The sequence below is a fragment of the Lactuca saligna genome, chromosome 7 (assembly GCF_052625555.1).
Source record: "Lactuca saligna cultivar CGN05327 chromosome 7, ASM5262555v1, whole genome shotgun sequence".
Taxonomy (NCBI): Eukaryota; Viridiplantae; Streptophyta; class Magnoliopsida; order Asterales; family Asteraceae; genus Lactuca; species Lactuca saligna.
This window is the reverse complement of record NC_136423.1, coordinates 10,746,063-10,768,685: the sequence shown is the minus strand read 5'-3', so window position 1 is coordinate 10,768,685 and position 22,623 is coordinate 10,746,063. Positions and strand designations below refer to the sequence as shown.

Here is a 22,623-nt window from a genome sequence, read left to right as displayed (position 1 = left end):
AATTGTGATCTGTTTGATTTTGTTTGTTTATGTGAAACTTAAGATAAGAGACCAGTAACCTAACATTTTGCCATGTCATATTTTGAAGTAATTTTTCATTAATTTAACATCTAATTTTAACATTTGGTAAGGTTTTAATTTTTTTTATTTTCTTTTTTAATTTAATTAAATGACTTTATTTTAATATAAAAACATTTTTTGTGCATAAATATTAAACAAATTTTAAGCACAGTGATACAATTGCGTACGTATAGCGTACGTGTTGATAATGAAACCCTAATTTTTAGGGTATCACATCATATTTAAGCCTTATGGTGGCCTCATTTGGTTATGTTTAGATAACCTCAATCCACTCCTGTCCAAAAAATGAAACCCTAGTGAGATCTTGAGAGTTTTGAGCCATAAAGTGTGTTGGTTGGTGCTTTGTGAAGGAGAAGAAGAAGTGAACCATTTGGAGTTGTGCTTGGAGCTTGAGGATCTAAAATTAGTTCACCATTTGCTATCCTTATGAGGTAAAAAGCTCCCATCTTGCTAATCTATGATGCTAGATCTAGCTTTGGTGCCATTTTGTGCTTTTTGAGTCATTGTAATGATAGTTGAGCCTCTTGATTCACTTTAGAAGTGATTGATTGTAGATCTAGGGTTCTTTTGGTCCCTTTGTCCATAAAAATGCAATCTTTGAGGTGTTTATGAACTAATGCATGTGTTAAGACCCTTTATTAAGCTCTTTTGAGCTATAGAACCCCATTAAGTCGTGTATGCATGTAAAGTTGCCAGTTTTACATGATAAACCACCTTAAATAAGTCATATCTGAGTGTTGGGTTGATGTCTTAACCGAATAAGAGCTTAATGATGGAAATTGGCCAAACTAGGGAGTACGTTGGGCGTACAAGCTAGTACTACAAGCCCCCGAACCATATTTGGGGTTAATAAAGCCCCCGAGCCATATTTAGGCATAATAAAGCCCCCGGACCATAACTGGAGAGTACGTTGGGCGTACTAAGCCCATGAGCGAGTAGACTAAGCGTATGAGCTGAGTACGCCTCGTGTACTCAGCAGTGGGCTCCAAAACTTTGGGCTTTTCGATATTGGGCCCATGTTGGACCTTAGTAACCTTGGGCCTTGTTGGGCCATCAAAATTCTATTTTTGGGTTGATGCTATTTTATTGGACTCTTTTGGTTGAAGGCCCATGAAGGGATTTAGGCCATATTTGGGCTTCGGGTGACTATTTTGTGATTGATAGAGCAGAGATTTTAGCGGGCCAACAGCCAAAGATTTATCTGTGAGATTCAACAGTTTGAGGTGAGCTTCCTCACTTGGTTTAGAGAGTCGAAGGCACTAATTCTGGCCCAATATGATTATGTTAGGATACTAGATGTTTACGTGACTCTTGTATGTGTTATGTATGCATACCGAGCGGGCCTCGATGTCGAACGAGGTCCGATGACTGAAAGTTTGCCATTGGCTTTGTGATGTTCGTATGTGTTAGCATGATTATAAGTTTATATGTTTGTATGTGTACCGGGCGGGGACTGGTGTCAGGCGAGACCTAATGAATGATAGATTTGTACCCCACTCGGGGCTCGATGTCGGGCGAGGCCCGAGGCCAAGTGGGACTCAATGCCAGGCAAGGCCTGATGTGGGGCGGGGGCCCAATATGTACTTATTATGTATGGTATGTGGTATTTTGGAGAACTCACTAAGTTTTGTGCTTACGGTTTTCACTTTATGTTTAAGGTACTTCAGGATCAAAAGGGAAGAGTCCGGGGTGATTGTAGAGCACACACCACCTTTTTCCATATTTTAAGATTTACTCTAATATGATATGATGTGTTGTCATACTTTGGTCTAATTGGGTTGTATGACAATGTTTTGAAGTACCGTTTTATTTAAATTAAAAATAAAGTTTTTGGGTCTTATTTTTAGGACGTTACAATATTAGTATAGTCGTTGCAAGAGAAGTGACTTGTCATTGCATGAAAGTTTCATAAAAAACACAATCTACAAAACAATAAAAACGAATCAGAATCAGTTTTAGTTATGTTTTTTTGTTCTTTAATGGTGTGGGTGTCGATTGGGTATGCGTCTCTGATGTGCCATATCGACGTCTCTAGTAGGTTGCTAACACCTCACTATCTCACATCTGTTCAAAAAATTTATAAGAGTGTTATTATATGTATCCCACACTCACATAAAAAATCAAGCAAATATATTTATCCACTCAAATAGGAGATCCACCAAGCAATTGGGAGGGTACATATAGAATAAAACTTTTATAAACATATAAATAAAATATCTAAAATTACTAAGGGGTCGTATTGCTAGTACGCCTATAACATGATGACTAGTAAACTGCAAGTATGAGACACACTCAGGTCCTACTTGTAATACACATAAATTTAGCATTTGTAGGTTAATTGTGAATAAAAATCCACTATTTAACTTTTATATTTAATTTGTGACAATAATTTGATATTATAACATAATTAGCCTAATTGAAGGAAGAGTGGGAAACTAGTTATAATTGTAGTTACTTGTTATTTACATGTGAATTATATAATGTTATATATAAAAAGGGAATTAATAATTCTGTTAGGGTTTTTGATTATGATTTGAATAAACGAGAAAGAAAAAGGTCATAAGAGCATTTGAGAGCGATATGATCGAACCAATGAATAATCAAGTGAATTTATGGATTTCTAGTATATTGAAATGCTAAAATTCATTGGGGAATCATCAATATATGAATATTTACGTTAGTTCATTAGGTTTTCATGCATTTTAGAAATCTTTAAGCGAAAACCATTGGTTTCATTGTATTTAGATAATGTTTCTTATTGATTTTGGCGTAGTGGGAAGTGAAGGAACACGTTTGTTAGGTTTGATGTTGACTTGTGTACTTTTAGTGACCCAAAAACTTTTATGTCCAAGTACACATCGAAATATAAATATGGGAAATACAATGTTGTAATAGAAGGATTGAAACTAAAATGACATATTAAACAGATAAGTAAAAGTATTTTGATCTCTCTTACATTTAACCATTTAATAAACATCGGTTTACTTGTTTCTTATCTTCATTTTTAGACGTGATATTTGTTTTGTATCTCCAGAAAAGTCATAATATTTTAGTCTAATTTATGAAAAAAGTCTCAAACTAAAATTTGTTTACAGAAAAACATAGAATACATGCTAAAATTTCAAAAAAAAAAAACCCTTTTCAATCGGTTTTGCAGATTTAGCCAGAAAATAGTCATTTTTCGTTAGTTTGATTAAAATTTTAGGACTTTTTTAAAAATTACCCGATAACCAAAATATTGAGACTTTTAAGAAAATTATCATGGAATTAATGGACATTATTATTAACAAATCATTTATAAACGTTTCAAATATTTTTATTATAAACAAAGGAAATATATTTATTGCTAATTTCTAGGAATGACAATTTATATAAAAACAAGTGAAAGTGATTATCTATTTAAATTGTCATTCAAAGTTTACTTTTCACTCTCGATACATGCCTGTAATTCGATGGTTGTTACCGGGTAATGTATGTAGGTTAGGTGGTAGTTAGATTAAAAAAACATAATAAAATATATATATGTTTAACAATCATTGCGTAATGATATTTTCTAATAACATGTGACCCTATTGTGTGTTAATAAATATTATCAACTCTTGTATTTAATTGGAGAAACGTACATAATACATCTCACTATAATACCCACAACGATATATAGAATGAACATTGGGAGTTTGAAGTGGCCAACAAACAATAGAGGAGTACCTAGTTCACTATTATATTCCTATAAATTAACAAAAAATGTATTTTCTTTTTTTATAATAAAAACTATTTGTTATATTTATAATTGATTTATTAATAATAATATGCATTAATTCCATAGTAATTTTCTGAAACGTCCTAATATTTTGACCAAACTCAAAAATAGTTTTTTCGAAATTTTAGGCGGTATTTTGTATTTTGTTTTTTTAAACAAAATTTAGTTTGAGATTTTTTTCATAAATTAAATTAAAATATTAGGATTTTTTTCAAGATTTATTGAAAAATATAATGGAACAAAAAAAAAATTATGTATTTCAAAAAGTTTCTTGTTTCCTACCAAACACAACTTTTTGCCTTCCTCTCCTTGTATAAAGCCACTCATTGTTCCTTAAAAAAAACAAGAAACATTCCCCTCATAACCTCACCCTCACCGCATCCCTTCCCAAGCACACAACAAAAATGACTCCTCCATCATTTCTTTCATCTTTCTTTCTTCTCTTCCTTTTACTTTCTTTGTTTTTCCTGAGCATCAATGGCCAAAACCTCATCTACGACACTTGCAAAACCTCCTCACAACAAGACCCCAATGTGAAGCTCCAATTTTGCACCACCTCTCTCCAAGCTGCCCCAGCTAGCCACTGCGCCGACCTTAATGGCCTTGGGATGATGTCCATCAGACTAACACGATATAACCTTACTGATACCAGATGTTACATCAAACAGTTGCTGAAAAACAACACAAAGAAGCTTGATCCTTATGTAAAGTCGTGTTTGGATGATTGTTTTGAACTCTACTCTGATGCTATCCCGAGTATCAAACAGGCCATGAAGAGTTACAATTCCAAGCGTTATTTTGATGCAAACGTACAGATAAGTTCGGTTATGGATGCTGCTACAACTTGTGAAGATGGGTTTACAGAGAAAAAGGGCGTCGTTTCTCCACTTACCAAGAAAAATGATGCAACGTTTCAATTGTCTGCTGTGGCGCTTTCAATTATGAACATTCTTCAGAGTGATTCAAAATGATCTTGAACGATTTGATATGTAAAAGATCATGCGCTATATTCTTAATTAATATATCTATTTTTAGCTGTGAATTATATATATATTTTTTAATATAATATATCTTCATATAGTCGGATAATCCAAGAATAAGCTTCTCTAAATTCTCATTGTTGTTTTGCTGACAATTTCAAGGGAAATGTGACACTTTTATTGTTTATTCATTTTATTTGAGCTTTATTCCATTAAGTTTAGGAAAAAAAATGTATATAATAATGTAAGATTTTCTCAAAGACAATCCAATCTCTTCAAGTTTCAACTGACCATGATTTTCATGTGTACAATAGGAATAAATATTGTATATAACTGTTATATCATGTGGATTAATTAATACAATATTGTGTAGTTTTTGTAACACACAAAAGCAATATAATTTACCAACTATGATTATACGTACATATGAATATTAGCAATGAGAGGTTTTCTTTTAACTTTAATGAAATTATTTAATGGGGATGACTAGTTTAAATAGGGAGAAGATCACAAGAAGAGGAACAATTTGATGGATCACAAGAAGAGGATCATATCTAGTTGAAAAAGGTTTAAAACTAGAATAAATACAACTCTCATATATCATGTGACCATTTGTCTGTGCGAACACATGATAATCAATACAATGAGAATCATTACAAAAAATACATGTGATGTATAGTGTTATTTTATCAAGATCATGCAATAAATCAATAATCAATAAAATATAATATAATTTACAAATTTAACTCGTTATAAGCACGCCAAACAAAATAGGCACACAACCATTTCTGATATTTAATTGGTGTATTTTAATTTATCAACAAAATAAAAATGATACAAAACAATTATTTTAATATTTGTTTTTGTTTGGAAATAACAAATTATGTTTATTGTAATAAGAAAGTTATAAACCATTGTTATAGTGTCTTGTGCTTAAAGTGCACAACTTAATCATTAGGGCTCTAGATAGAACAATGTTACTTCAAGCAATCTTTTATGGGAAATTTTGCAAAGTGTTTTAGCAATTCCTTAGTACGAAAGTTTATTAATAACAAATAGTATAAAAAAATAAAAATTGCATGGAGTATAAACTTGTAAGATTACTTATAGCTAGGCTGATTTTTTAGTTTGATTGGTATATGTCAAAAATAAATTAGAAACTGCTTACCTTATAGAAAATGTATTATTATTTAGTTTTTAGAGTTTTGTCCAATGTTCAATTTTATATCTATTTTTACCCTAACATTTTCCAAAAAAAATGTTCTATTTTACCCTTTTACCGGTGATAATAGGTTACCATTATATTAACTTCGCAAAAAAAATCCCTCAAGTTTATAGTTTTTTTTTACGTTTTTACCCTTAAGTTTATAATTTTTTCACACTTTTACCCTATGTATATTTTTTTCATATTATACGTATTCAAGCAGAAAAATCATATTTACAAACGAAATTTTTTTAATTAAATATTGTATTTACATTTTTTTAATGTTAATTCTTTATATATATATATATATATATATATATATATATATATATATATATATATATATATATATATATATATATATATATGTGTGTGTGTGTGTGTGAGTTTTTTTCTTGGATAAACCATTTAATGTAAAAAATTTAATATGTTTTTAGAACTACGAATACGTATTTTTATGTATTTAAAAATATACATATCAATAAAAAAACTTGTTCATTCATAAACATGTTTATATAAGTATATACATATATCTATAAAACACATATTCATAAACATGTTTACATTTTTAGAAGTGTAAATATGTATTTTGATATATGTTTTTTTTAAGTATAAATATATTTTTAGAAGTATAGATACATATTAATATATAAAAAATGTAAAAATATGTATTTATACTTCTAAAAACTATATCTATAAAATACATATTCATAATTTTAAAAATATTATTTATCATTTTAAATGGTATAACCATGAAAACACACACACACACAAACAAACAAACATATATATATATATATATATATATATATATATATATATATAGAGAGAGAGAGAGAGAGACTAAACTGCAAATTTGGTCCCTGTGGTTATTAGAAAAATGTGGATGGAGTCTAAAAAGGTTTCAACTTGCACCACTAGTCCAAAATCATAAACTTCTTGTGGTTTTGGTCCCTGAAAAGTTAAAAAGACTATCTCTCTCTTTCTCTCTCTCTCTCTCTCTTTCTCTCTCCCTTTCTCTGATCGTGTTCTTAATTCTTCATCCCATGTTCTTCAAATCAATGAGACCTCATTCCTTCGATGATTATTTTGAGTTCGTACATCAAATCCTTTCTCCCTTTACCTTTATTCCAACAAACACATCTAAACAAAAATTATTAGAGAGAAAGGGATAATGGATTAGAATCATGATTGGATCTAATTTGGTTCCATCTTCCTCACGTCACAATCGATTTCATACCAGACCTCCATCATAGATACCATCTTCTCCTCCAAGCTACCATATCTACACATCAACGATATTCACCACTGTTTACCGTGATCGCTACATCACCATCTTCACACTTTATCATCTCAATAGCTAACACCACCAGCTAGAATCGAAAATACAAACCAGTAAAAACACCTCTATTCTTCCATGGTATAATAGACCCGTAAATCAATTCCTCAAGGGGAAGAGATGAGACACAGACAAGAAAAATGATCCATATTATTTGGTTTCCACATATGATTGAATAAAAAAAGTGAATGGGTTTAGAATTTCTTGAGGGAAGCAGCAATGGGTACGAAATCCAGATCCACTGGTGGTTTGAGGCGTCGAAACCCTAATCGTGGTAAGTTCGAAAGGGGATGTTGTTTTCGGTAGAGATGGTGGTCACCCCTTTTAATTTGTGCAGGGGATATTAGGGCTGAAGATGAAGGTAGATCTAAGGAGAGGATATCGAATGGTATTTATACCGCAAACCCATGAGGTTCAAGCAACCTGGATCAACGATTCCAACAACCTATATGTTTGCTTCTCGTTTTGTAAAAGCAAATTAAACCCATGTTCGATCGGTAGTGGTTTGGTTGTTGTGATCTTGTCGGGCGACGAAGACAGTGGGTACGTCGGAAGAAGGTGTGTTGGAGGAAGAAGATGTTGGGTTCGATCGATGGGTTTTTTATCTTCTGTGTGTGTGTGAGAGAGAAAGAGAGAGAGAGGGGGAGGGAGAGAGAGAGAGAGAAAGAGAAAGAGAGAGAGAGAGAGAGAAAGAAAGAGAGAGAGAGAGAGAGAGAGAGAGAGAGAGAGAGAGAGAGAGAGAGAGAAGAGAGAGAGAGAGAGAGAGAGAGAGAGAGATAGAGAAAAAGAGGTATGTGAGAGGGTACGGTGGAGGGGTGGGTGGGCTAGCTTTGCTATTTTTTTTATTTTCAAAAATAAAAACGATTAAAATAAATATAAAAAATCTAAAAAAGAAAATAAAAATGGTAAAATAGTTATTTCAACTTTTTCAAGGACCAAAACCACAAGAAGTTTACGATTTTGGACCTATGATGCAAGTTGAAACTTTTTTGGATTTCATCAACATTTTTCTGATAACCACAAGGACCAAATTTGCAGTTTAGTCTTATTTATATTACAATAACTAAAAAAGAAAATTGGAATTTCAGATTTAAAAAACAAGAAAATAAGAATAAAAATAAATCTCTCTCTTTCTCTCTCTCTCTCTCTCTCTCTCTCTCTCTCTCTCTCCCCACACATTATTTCTCCTTCCCTCTTCGTTTTTTCTTCGTGGTCAACAAGTACCCTTGATCGTCGACTCCACCACCATCGTCGCTATTAGCCGCCACTGCCTTCAGCCCCTATAGTCTCCGCCACCACCAACCTTCGATAGATCTGAAAGCCAACATTACCTACAACAAACCATAATCGATTCCCACCACTTTGTCTTCTCCATCGAAACCATCTCCTTAACCCCTAATTTCGACAAAAACCATCACCAACATCCGAAACCCTAGAGCCGCCACCTTATCTCATATGGATTAGGGTTTTCTTTGAAGAAGGACGACGGTGACAGAGCGTTTTCTTCGAAGAAGAAGGATCTGAGATAAACGATAATCGCCGGAGAAGAAGAGAGACACGGAGGCGGCGTTTGTGGCTCGAGTTTCCAGACAAAGCCTCCAACGAGGTGTGAAGACGATGACGTTTATCTAGGTTTTCAAATCGATCCTACTGAAGGTTGAAGCTACCTTCGACGTTGATATGGGTTTTCATATCTTCGCCGCCCTTCGTCTTCTTTAGTACATCGTCTCCTCCTTCTGTATCTCCATTCTTTCTCCGACCACACCATCTATTCTTTGGATTACCATCTTCATTGAGTTATGATTCTGCTGAGAGAGATAAAGAAATAGATAGGTGGTGTTGTTCCGACCGACAATAAATTTGTGGTGGTCGAAACCTCGAATCGCTGAAAGTCGGTGATGGAGGTGGCGTTAGTTTCTTTTGTGAAAGTTCAGAAGGGAGAGAGAGAGAGAGAGAGAGAGAGAGAGAGGTATGAGAAGGGGAAGTGCAGGTGGGGTTAATTTTCTATTTTCTTTTTTTAGTTATTATAATATAAATAAATAGGAGAGAGAGAGAGAGAAAGAGAGAGAGAGAGAGAGATTTATTTTTATTTTTATTTTTATTTTCTTGTTTTTTTAAACCTGAAATTCAGAAAAAAAAACAAATAAGAAAAAGACAAATCATATTAACAGGGGTAAATATGTCATTTTGACAAAAATCAGAACAAGTTGGACCAAACAAGCAACAAAATGAAAACTTTGGACTTCTGGTGCAAGTCCAAACTTTTTTGGACCAATGTGGCAATTTTCGACATACCACAGGGACCATTTGTACAATTTATATATATATATATATATATATATATATATATATATATATATATATATATCATTAAAAAAATATAAATTAAATATTTAATTAAATATTTTTTCGTATATAAATACGATTTTTCTGCATTAATATGTATATTATGAAAAAAAAAATTATAAACTTAAGGGTATAAACGTAAAAAGAAAAAAAAACAATGGTAAACTTAAGGGTTTTTTTGCGAATTTAATATAATGGTAACCTAGAAAACCTGTTATCACCGATAAAATGGTAAAACCGAACATTTTTTCGAAAATGTATGGGTAAAAACGGACATAAATTTTAACTTTGGGCAAAACTGATAAAACTCTGAAAACTTGAGGGTTTTTATGGCATTAACTCTATTTTAAACAGATAAATTAAAAATCCTTATATTTTTTGTTCCTAGATATCATCCTATCCAATTAAATGGTGATATGTGTAATATTTAATGAAATTTAATGATATTTTAGGATACTAATATGAAATATATCATTATTTAAATGAGTAATTATTTAAATGAGTAATAGGAAAATAGGTAGGAGAATATTTAATTTATCTTTTAAATAATACTATGTAAACAATATTTCCATATAAAGTCAAATTCAAACTATTAAAATGGCATTACAGTTTTATTTATTAACTTTCAGTTGAAATATATCCTCATTTATTATGTACCCCTAATTATTAGAAAAGTAATTGCAATTTTAGCCATTATAGTTTTTTAATTTAAGAAAGAGTAAATTACACGAATGATCCCTATGGTTTGGGGTACTTTGCGCGTTTGGTCCCTAACTTATTTTTTTAACTCGGAAGGTCCCTATTGTTTGTTTTTGTTACACGCTTGGTCCCTAATGTTTGTTTTTGTTATGCGTTTGATCCCTGTCTTACCTAAAACGACCATTATTTAAATATGAAAAAATGGTGGGGTAGGTAAGGTAAGGTGAGAGGTGGAGTTGGGGGTGTGTTTATTTAAAAAAATCAAGGGCAAAATAGTCTTTTTAGGTAAGACAGGGACCAAGCGCGTAACAAAAACAAACAGTAGGGACCTTCCAAGTTAAAAAAATAAGTTAGGGACCAAACGCATAAATTACCCTAAACCATAAGGACCATTCGTGTAATTTACTCTTTAAGAAATTATATTTTTGGTATGCTTAAATTTGAAAAAATGAATTAATTAGAGTTTTGGTCCGTGCAGTTTTTAACTTAATAATTTAAAATTTTAGTCCCGTTTTTTATTTTAGAAATTACAATTTTGGTCCCGTTTTTAATTCCACAAAGATATTGATTAATTTAAGTTTTGGTCCATATGGTTTGTAGTGTTTGCATGTTAGGTTTAAGATTTAAATATTACAAGAAAACTAAATTACAGCTTTTTTCCCTATTGTTTGCACTTTGGCAATTTAGGTTGACATTTTAATATTTTTACATGGATGATCACCGTGGTTGCAATTGCATTTTATCATCTAAGACCATCTTCAACCCACTCCTATTTTTTCCTCAAAAAATAGTGTAAAAAATAAGGTAAATAGTGTTTCATCTTCAACTATATTCCACTTTTATCCCAAAAAGTATATTCCAAGTATATTCAAGGGTTATTGTCATTCTGACCCAACTATCTTTCGTATATTGGTTTAAATGGTCTCTCGTGTCTATTTTTTGCTTTTAAAGGGATTATATTTGTCATTTTATGGTTTAAAATGTCACATTTCTAGATTTGAAGGGGTTGGTCACACCTATCTGACTAGGACGTTTTTTTATTCCACCTCAATGCCAAGTAGATTAAATATGTCAGGTCATTGCCACGTGTTATGTCACTAAATGAAACTTATATCCATTTAAACCCTCTCAACTGTCCCTTTCATTTACTCTGCTACTATTTGCATTCGTATACTTTTTTCAAACCATGATTGACACAAATCCGTTTCTTAAACTCTTCCTCCCTGAAATCGGCCAACATAATCAATCCTATGGCTGTCTACATGAAGATAGATCTCCATTTTGCCGGAATTTTTACAAGGTACCCCACTATTTGTTACTCGGATGGTGCAAAACAAAGGTTCGATGATGTCGATTTTGCTGGAATGGACAAGAACGAGTTTGTGGGGTTCATTCAAAGATTCGCTAATGAGGTATGCATCAATGTTTACTTTTGCATGCCCGATGTGGTGTTCCCTGATGGATTGAGGTTAATAGCTACTAATATAGACTATATGGACTTCATCGAAGTAGGATATGATTCTGGTAGTGTTATTAATGTATACATGGACCATCTTGGTGTTAATGTACATCAATGGATCCTTGAGGAGCAAGGAGAAATATGCAGTTCATTAGATGAAGTGTTTGATAGAATTGAAGTTGGTGAAGAAGTGCAAGGTGGTATGGATGTGGATTATGGAATTGAAATTGAGGATCTGTTGGGTCATAGTTGGCAAGGCGTTACAGAGGATTTGCAAGGCACTAGGTAAGAGTTGCAAGATGGGGAAGGTGATGGCATTAACATTGAAGTTAAGAATGATCAAGGTGATATGGAGGATCTGCAAGGTAATAGGGAGGATTGGCTAGGTAAGGAAGATGATGGCATTGACTTGGAAGTTGACAATGAACCTGATGAATGTATTCCTATGAATAAGACAAATGATGATGAGTTTTTGAGAAAGTTGTGCCCAAAGGACCAAGTTACCCCTGACAGTCCTCCTCATGAAGAGCTATATGAGCATGTAGTCGATGATGAAGTAATATCTAATGAGCAGGCTATTTATAATGACAATGTTCATTGGAAAAAACAGAAGCCTGTATTAGGTATGAGATTTGTGAATCCTAAACAACTGAAACACATGATGTGTAACTATACTGTTGCATATGGTTATCAGTTATGCTACAAGAAAAATGATAGCAGGAGACTTTTAGTGAAATGTTGTTCCGGTGCTTGCAATTTTAGATTGTGGGCATCTTGGATGAGTGAGGAAAAATCTTTCCAAATTAAGAGTCTCATAAATGAGCATAACTATGCAAGAAACTTCAAATTAGGTTCAATTGTCAACTATGCTTGGGTAGGTACCCATTACACCACTCAATTCTTACAGAAACAAAAAGTTAGTGTTAGGCTCCTTAGGGGTGAGGTTAAAGAGAAATTTGGGATATATGTAAGTATGGGAAAGTGTAGAAGAGCTAAGAAGTATGCAATTGAGTTGATTGAGGGAAAATTAGTGGATCACTATGCAAAGCTATGGTCATATGGTGAGGAGATAAGAAGATCAAATCCTAAATCAACAGTCAAAATGGATGTCAATGCTATGCCAGATGGTAAATCTTATTTTAGCAAGTTTTACATTAGTTTTGATGGCCTAAAGCAAGGGTGGAGAGGGAGTTGCAGAAGAATTATAATAATCACATATTCCCAATTGCATGGACAGTTGTATGTGTAGAAAACAAAGCAAATTGGAAATGGTTCTTGGAAAATCTAAAAGATGACCTTCATCTAGAGGATGGTTTTTGTATATCATTAATGTTGGATCAACACAAGGTATGTCATATACTTACAACTTTTATATATTTCACATTTAAGTTACATGATGTTTAAAATATGACTATCATTATGTAGGGGTTGTTAGAGGCTGTCAAGGAAGTGCTTCCTATTGCTGAACATAGGCAATGTGCAAGGAATATTATAGCCAACTTTAGGAAAAGATTTAGTGGTGTACACTATGAGAACATGTTTTGGAAGGCAAGCAAAGCATCCACTGAGCCTTTATTCAATGCTGACATGAAGGAGATTCAAGTACTTAATCCTGCAGCCTATGATTACCTTATGGAAACAAACCCAAAATCTTGGAGTAGAGCATTCTTTCAAGAAGGAAAGATGTGTGATGCAGTGAAAAATGGATTGTCTGTGAACTTTAACAGTGTCATCAGGGATGCAAGGAAAAAGCCAATCATCACCATGTTAGGGGGGATTAGATTATATGTTATGGAGAGGGTGTATAATTTGAAGATGAAAGGCTGTTAATGGCCTAATTACAAACCCTGCCCATCAATAACACTCATACTAAATAAATTGAAAAGATCTCAAAGGTACTTTCTAATCTTTACACTTTTAATATAAGTGACATACTAACTAATAAGGTGGGTTTAATAGGTATTAGCAGGTTTTACCAAGTGGTCTTAACCAATTTGAAACCAGAAACCTGGCAGAATCATATGTTGTTGACCTTGACAAAAAGACTTGTACTTGTAGAGTATGGCAACTTAATGGGTATGGTTGTGTGCACTTAGTAGCTACTATATCATATCTTAATAGAGATGTAGCCACTTATGTTAATACAATGTTGTATGTTGCCTTCTACAAGAACACTTACAAATACCAAATACATGGGATGAATGGCAACAACATGTGGCCAGTTACTAAGTTCATACCACCCTTACCACCAATGAAGAGAAGAATGCCAGGAAGACCAAAGGTAAATAGAAGAAGAGATGCATCAGAAAAGCTTCCAAAGCACATTGTATCTAAGGCAGGGAAAATAATCTTGTGTAGTGTGTATAGACAATCAGAGCATAACAAGGTTACTTGTCCCAAAGTTGAAAGGCCACATGTAGAAAGGTCAAGGGTGCAAAGGAGCAGGAAACTAAAGGTCAAGAAAAGGAAAACAGTTGACAAGGGTAAAGATAGTGAAGGAAGTAGTGGACCAACTAGAGGTGGTAAAGGAAGGAGTGGACCAACTACATGTGATGAAGGAAGGGGTGGACCAAAAATTGGTGGTAAAAGGAAAAAATATGAGAGGATTATAAAAAAGAAACTTGCAAAGAAGGTTAAGACCAAGGATGGGAAAGGTGAAACTAGTGAAAACCCGGTAGACCTTAATGCGTAGGTATAACTTGATGGTTTCCTAAGGGTATGTTTGACCATGGTTTTATGTTGTACTTGTTTGTTTGGTTTGACATTTACTTGTTTATGTGAAGTTAGTATGTTGACATTGACAATGGTTTGTAATATTATCATGTTTTGGTTGTTTAAGACTTTTATATTCTTATTACTTTTCACCTAGCATGCAGTCGATTCCCATTATTTGTCATTTGCTATTTGTGTGCTTAATGGACAAAAATGTGGTCCTTGTAAGTAAGGGTATTGGCACAAGACATTATACGTAATGACATTAAGCAACCCAACAGTTGCTTTTATTTGACTAGAATAAGGGTAATGACACAACAACACATCAATGAACCATCATATTGATGGGTTTTGGTCATAAGACATCCTATGTGCTCATACAAACCCTAATGCTTGGATCTAGGTTTCTCTATTGTACATGCTTTGAATCCAAGACTATAAACCCTAATACTAGCATGCAAGTAATCATATTAACATAAGAATGAGTTTATAATGTTACCTTGATTGTTATGTAGCAATAACAATCCCAAACCCACCTTGAATTGACTTTGGAAGGCTTAGAGTCACAAGTGTCACTTCTCTAATGGCTTACAAACACCAAGAGCAAATGGAGAAGGTATAAAGAGAGAGGAGAGAGGTTAGAATTCCTCCTTAGGACTTCTTGGGAAGAGATCCACGAATTCATGAGCCAGGGGGTGGTTATATAGGTGTAGAGATAGGGTTTCAGTCATTATCCTTATCTAGTTGCTTATCCACAAAGCAACCCATAAGATAATCCTTGAATCCTTATCATAGTCGAATTCTAAGGCATTATCTCCTTAAATTCGTTCACCCTATATATAAGATAATCCTTACCTTATTTTGTAACTATCACATAATTACAAATCAGCCCCTCTAGTTTAATTAATTACACTTGATCACAAAATTAATTCCTAATTAATTATTGACCAATATTAATTAAACAAATATGATTTCTCCTTTAATATATTATTCTTATAACATATTAATAAATCATATTACCCTCTCTCTCTATATATTTCTCCAATCAAGTTGCTTTGGTGAAAACAACCCAAAAGGACCATGCACCATCGGGTCAAGTACATACCAAAATAGTTATGGATTTAAACACTAATCCAACACATATAACTACATAGCGTTCTTAATTCACCAATCCAAGTACATAACTTATAAATGATTAAAGTACATTTTATTACAACTTATAAATGATTAAACCCAAAAAAACACCCAACTACAAAGTAAAAGCAGCTTCAACTTCAACACCTCTGCTTGTAGGTTTTTCTTCGACCTCAGAAGTACACTTAAAATTATGTCTTCATTGTTGCATTTTATTTCATCCATCCAAGAAATGAAACTTGATCGTGGTCCCTAAAACAGAAATTAAGGTAACATTAAAAAACGATCGTCAAACTAGGGTTCTAAACATATGAATACAATTACCTGGTTTGGGCATGCATAAAATGGTCTTCCAGGGTTATTGACAGTCTTCGATGTGCGAATTATTGCTACACTTCCACACCCACACACAATCTTCATGTGCGAATATTTGAATCTCACTCGACAGTTCCTTTGAAAAAAAGAAAACAAAATGAAGGATCACAGTTGCTTTGAAAAAGAAAAAACAAAATGGTCTTCCAGGATTATTTACAGCTGTTATAAGCATCAAATGACAAAAATACCTTCACCGTGCAACGCACGTAGGGTACAACAACCCAACATATGTTATGATCCTTGTTCTTGCATGATCTTACAACCAAAATAAAAATGGTCAAATGTACTTCGATACAAAACGCTTGAGAGCTACTCAGGTCCTTTTCCATTAAAACTTAACATACGAACAGAAAATCCATAACTATCTTAGCTTCATAATGTACCCAAAACATCTTATCCAAGCTTCATAAGGACTTTGACCCCAACCATCATCACCCCAAGCATTCCCACCATGACGCCGCCCATCACCAGAGCAATTGCTTTTAACTTCATGTCATGATCTTCCAATTTGTGATGCAGATTGATGTGATCAACACGCCACACAATGAAATATTTACCCACCTGACCTTTGAGCGTTTGCATCTCGATCTGGTTGGCAGCAATCTTGTCTCCACAGTCACAAAAAATCGAATGCAGATCATTGAGGTTGAGAAACTTTCCAGAATTTATCGAGTCAGGTGAGGGAGGTGGTGGAGCCAACATTGACAGATTTTAGGGTGTTGGTCAGAATCGTGTTTAGCTTATTAAGGTAAAAAGATATCGATTTCTGCTACCTTAAGCACCAAAGATTTGTAAACCAGACTTTATGCCCCCACCACCGACTCTTCCTTGTCCTCTACGGGTTGTTGGAGGGTTGGTAGACATAATGGCTAATTAATGAAGGTTAGTTGGACGCTTAGGTGGAGGATGAGTACATGAGTCCAGTTCAATGTTGAGTAAACTGCTTAGTTGGAAAGTCAAAAAGTTCTTTTACCTTCGACTGTGGGTTAAAGTCTCATATTAACCGGTCATTTACAAGTATAAGCCCTTTAAAAGCAAAAAAAATAGACACGATTGACCATTTAAACCAATATACGAAAAATAGTTGGGCCAGAGTGACAATAACCCTATATTCAATTCTTCCAACTTACATGGGTTGTCAAACACACCCCATCTACTAATTTGGTTTTAACAAAAATATAATCTATATTTTTTTCATTACAATAATATTAAATAAATAAGATTATATTTATAAGCTTTTGTAAAATACCTTAACATTTTGATTTTTTTTTTTCAATATGTATTTAGCTTTTTATAAGAATTTAATGAACAAAACACAGACTTTATATTATTAATTAGTTAATATAATTTAACATATAACAAAATATTATAAGTATTAAATATTATATTTAAATTATAATTAGTATGTAAAAATAAATTAAAAATGTATAAATATATTAACAAAGAGACTAAAACCGACATCACAAAATTCATCTCCATTTTGAGAAAAATAAATCCTATAACACCATATTTTGTATAATACTATTCATATCCCCAAAATGAAGGTGAGTTAGAGAAGAATGGGGTAAAAATGGAGAAAAAATGAAAAATTAGAGTGGATTGAAGATTCTCTAAGGTTGTTAACGTCCGGCCTCTGTTAAATACCACCACAATCCATTGTACCCCAACTTTTATATTTTTTCTCAATTCAATTTTTATTATATAATTATTTTCTATTTGTTTTAATAAATGGGTTATTTCTTCGTCTTTATTTTTTAATTATTTTGCATGTATGTATCTAGAATATATAAATTAGGCAAGTAATCTTACATATCAAGATTATGTATTAGTTAATTCAATCAAAGACAAAAATTTAAAATTAGTAAACTCAATGCAAGTATGCGACGTATTAGGGTTGTGCATGGGTCAGTTTGGATAGGTTTTGGACCCAAACCCAACCCAACCCATAAATGGTCGGTTTTTGGTTTTCAGAACTCAATAGTATTGGTTTTTGGTCGGTTCGGTTTCTCGAGTTCTAAGGTTGGTTTGGGTGGTTTTTTGGTTTCTTGGGTTCAACCCATACACTCACGGGTTTTGGGTTTAAATCCATGGGTTTTGGGTTTTAACCCATTTTCCATAAATGAAGCAACAAGTTAGATACTTCAAAAAAACATGAGTCTTACAACAAATAGTCCATTACAAGTAACAACTAAAGCCTGAAATAGTCTATTACAACCAAAACACAATCAAGTATGGGTGGTTTCTCGGGTTGGATGGCTCGGTTTCTTGGGGCGGTTTGTCGGTTTTAAGTATCGGTCGGTTTCTCGGGTTGGATGGGTCGGTTTCTGGTTAGAAACCAAAACCGAACCCGATTTTTCGGTTTCTAAAAATATAAAACCCAAACCGTCGGTTTTGCTTCGGTTTCGGTTTTTTCAGTTTCGGTTTTGTCGGTTTTAGTCGATTTCTCGGTTTTTTGGTTTGGGTTTACTCACCCCTACAACGTACAAGCTATCACCACTTATATTTAAGTTTTAACCTACTGATTAACATTTATAACAAACTCCGATAGTGGTCCATGTGGTTATATTTGGTTTTTCTTCTAAAAAAAAAATCTTTTGTCATTTATTTTTGCTTATGACACTGTTTGTTGTGATTATGGTTTATGTTCTATATAAAAAAAATTAAAATGACTTTTATCCTCCTATAATTTTCTTACAAATTTTATACTTAAGGACTCCTCAATGATATTATTAAATAAAATTGGGCCCCAATCATACCCCTACCGCCACTATTCGACATGTGAATCTCTCCATTGCAAGACTATCGACAACACTAGCTGGTAACGGTTAGTTTGTAGCGTTGTTAAACGCGACATGAAGTAGCATTTGGATTTCAAACGTTTTATTTGAACTAAACGCTAGAAGCTTGTAACGTCAAATGAAGTTTTTTGTTTAAAACGGGGCCCTCAAACGCTCCGTGTCGAAATGCCTATATGGTATGTGCCAGCAACGACATGAGGGTGGCTGTGGTTGCCACCATCAATGGTGTTAAGAGTCGCTGAACGTCATCCCCCTATGGCCCTATAACATCTCATTAATTCCCGTTGTCGCTCCAATGCCCCTCAACTCAGAAGATTTTGAATATTTGACTGTTGAACGGTAAAACTACAATGTTATATATATATATATATATATATATATATATATATATATATATATAGAATCAAGATCAAATAAGAAGGAAATTTTTGGTAGGAAGGTAGGAAGTTTTTTTTCTACATATTTTTTTCGCGAACAAACAAAATGAATCATTAGATGATTCATTTGTAAGATGATTCACAAGAAAAAATTCTCAAAAAAACATCTCGATGATTCATTTATACAATGATTTTGTTGTTATTCACTAAATTTATCATAAAAATGAATTTTTTCTTAATTTACTTAAAAATGAATCATAAAGATGTTTTTTTGAGAATTTTTTCTTGTGAATCATCTTACAAATGAATCATCTAGTGATTCATTTGTTTTGTTTGTCAAAAAACTATGTAGAAAAAAAACTTCTTACCTTTCTACTAAAAAAAAATTCTTACCGGATCTATATCCTATATATATATATATATATATATATATATATATATATATATATATATATATATATATATATATATATATATATATCCTTATAAATACAACACAATCCCATACATTTTTTACACACAACTCTTATTATTTTTCATATCTTTTTATACAAATTTTCAACAAAATTTTTTATGGGTCCGCTCGATTCATCTTACGATTATGATGATATGGGTGAGCATTTGGACCTCTGGACTGGGAACTGGACGTGGACCTAGATTTGGTAAGCCTCAACAAGTCCGATCCAGGGTCCACTAATTTCTGCAAAATCGGTCCGGTTCGGTCTAAATGCTTACCCCATACGTCCAAGAATCAGGAACTGAACATGGACCTATATCTGGTAAGCCTAAACAGGTCTGATCCAAGGTCCACCAGTTTCTGCAGAACCGGTATAGTCTAAGAGTCGGTCTGGTCCAAATAATCACCCCTTTTATGATGATATGTTCAACACCATTATGTACAAGTATTACACTAACGAGACACTAGTAGAAGATGTTGCCCATCTACAAACAAGAAATGTGATGTTAAACAAAAATCACAAGGCAATACATGAACGTCTATATCACGATTACTTTGCAGATAATTATATATACTAGTCAAATGAATTCAAACAAATGTTTGGTTTGAGTATGAATGTGTTTGTACGGATAGTCAACACCTTGAAAAGCATGTATTGTTCCTTTTATTTTTATACATATTATATATATATATATATATATATATATATATATATATATATATATATATATATAATATACATATTTTTCTAATTAAATATATGTTTACGTATCCTTTTTTTTTCAACTGAGATATAATGCTAGAGGCAATGTTTTAAAACCCAGTTTTTTTAGTTGACCCAGTGTGATGACCGGTTCACGAGTCAACCGGTTCAACCGCCAGGTCAACCCGGTTTATGGTATTTTTCTATTTATATATATTTTTACTTTCCCTCATAATGCATAATAATATAAAACCAATAATTTGATGTCCACAAAGTTTAAACATTGAAAAACATTGAAGAAGCTGCAAACAGCTCGTGGTTTTGGCGTTCGCTACTTGTATCCAACTATCAAAACCTTATTAAAACGGGTCAATCCAGTTTTAACCGGTTCGACATGACGGTTCGACCGCAGTTTAGGGAAAACTCAACCGGTTCGATCCGGTCCGTATTTTTACAAAAAACGGTTCTTAATTGACCCGCTTTTTACCCCAGGTCACGGTCCAACCGGTCCAACCGGCCGGGTCAACCCGGGTTTTAAAACATTGGCTAGAGGTAAGCAGGGATTTATAAGCTTGCAGAAATGTGTTGCGACAATTCGGTTGAGGCTTGCGGGGAGTCACCTGATCTCATTGACGATTATATAAGAATGTGTGAAAGAATTGCAAGAGATAGTTTTCATAAATCGTTGATATTCAAGACGCACAAAAACACGGACAACTTCGAGAAGACTCACGTGTGGTGATCATATCCTAACTAAATGGTGTGATGTTGTTGATGATGTGACATGTAAGGTGACAAAAAAATAATATTATAAAATAGACTAATACCAACAGCCTACTAAATGATAACGACGTTGTCACCTTGTTCTCTGGTTTAGCTTCGTATTGTCGAAGAGGACACTGGCCTCTAACAACTCTCTCTCTCTCTCTCTCTCTCTCTCTGTCTATATATATATATATATATATATATATATATATATATATATATATATATATATATATATATATATATATATATATATATATATATGAAAAGTGAATATGTGGCTATCATGTATGTAATGTTAAGTATAGAACCATCAAAATTGACTTCATTTTGATTAAACAACACATTTTTCTTTCATTGTTAGTTTCTTACTGTTGTTTTTGAACTCATATTATGTTTGATTTCGTGATTAAAACACAATATCTATCTATTTCAAATTTGTTTTTTATTCGACCTCTAGTAGGTTTCATAACTTCATTCAATATCTATCTTATGTATACTTATAGGGTTTTTCTATCATGATTCATGGAAAGAGGTTTAGTGGGTTTTTTAATGAACAATTTCAATCTTTCAATGTAGTTTTTTATACTAAATTTCAATTTGGAAACCTACAAGTAGTTGGTAAAATATTCTTATACATAATTTGTGATGCACAATTAAACTTATAAAATTCCATAAAAAAATATATACAAAGCTTCGCATAAGCTCTAATAGATGATGCAAGAAAGATGGTAGAAAGATTTGATTGCATTTTGTTAAAACTATATAATTTTTTATGGTTCTATATATAACATTAGATACATGACAACCACATACTATTCGTCTCTACGACATCTATATCTTTGATCATCTTTGATATCTCTATGATCCGATCTAAAAAAAGATGAAATTAAGTGAAATAGGTTTCAGTGATTGAAAATTGTTAAATTTGTGCATTTGATTTTAATCTTTGGAGTTGGTTTTATTTTTTTGCTTTAGGTTTTCATTTTGTTTCTATTTGGTTTCCAATTAGCAGCTTACGACAAATTGAGGTTATCATTTTCATTTTGTTCAACGAAGATGGACAATTTAACTCGGTAGTGCGTTGCTTTTTTTTTTTTTTTTTTGCAATACAAAGATTATTTTTGACGTTAAGCTTTAACAAAATGTCGATTTAAGTCATATATGTATATAAAAATAAATAATAGTAGAATATATATATATATATATATATATATATATATATATATATATATATATAATTATTAATTATATATCAAATTGTCACTTTAAGGCACGCCTTACAAACAGCGTGATTCGTCAAGATTCATAAAAGCTTGAGGCTTAAGATTGCCGTCAAGTAACGTCTAAAGTTATTTACAACATTGTTATTAATTGATCAAATACCTCTTACTTTTTCGGACATGGGAACAAGACTGAATTTAAAAAAAAAAA

The 22,623-nt window shown here is 32.8% G+C and overlaps 2 protein-coding genes across 2 annotated transcripts; both read left to right on the top strand.

Moving 5' to 3' along the window:
- The first annotated feature begins 4,200 nt into the window (after positions 1 to 4,200).
- LOC145005645 (putative invertase inhibitor) lies at positions 4,201 to 4,921 on the top strand. Its single transcript, XM_078964760.1, has one exon. The coding sequence runs from the start codon at positions 4,246 to 4,248 to the stop codon at positions 4,810 to 4,812; it is 567 nt and encodes a 188-aa protein (XP_078820886.1). The 5' UTR covers positions 4,201 to 4,245; the 3' UTR covers positions 4,813 to 4,921.
- Positions 4,922 to 12,217: 7,296 nt separating this feature from the next.
- Positions 12,218 to 13,698, top strand: LOC145006654 (uncharacterized). Its single transcript, XM_078965732.1, has 3 exons — positions 12,218 to 12,995; positions 13,106 to 13,215; positions 13,294 to 13,698. Exons 1-3 carry the CDS (start codon positions 12,218 to 12,220, stop codon positions 13,696 to 13,698), a joined length of 1,293 nt encoding a protein of 430 aa, XP_078821858.1.
- The last annotated feature ends 8,925 nt before the right edge of the window (positions 13,699 to 22,623 follow it).

Coding starts and splice junctions, on each gene's coding strand:
- LOC145005645 (XM_078964760.1), top strand. CDS start 4,246: ATGACTCCTCCATCATTTCTTTCATCTTTCTTTCTTCTCTTCCTTTTA.
- LOC145006654 (XM_078965732.1), top strand. CDS start 12,218: ATGGAGGATCTGCAAGGTAATAGGGAGGATTGGCTAGGTAAGGAAGAT. Junction 12,996..13,105: donor TGTCAATGCTATGCCAGATG/GTAAATCTTATT, acceptor TTGCATGGACAG/TTGTATGTGTAGAAAACAAA. Junction 13,216..13,293: donor TAATGTTGGATCAACACAAG/GTATGTCATATA, acceptor ATCATTATGTAG/GGGTTGTTAGAGGCTGTCAA.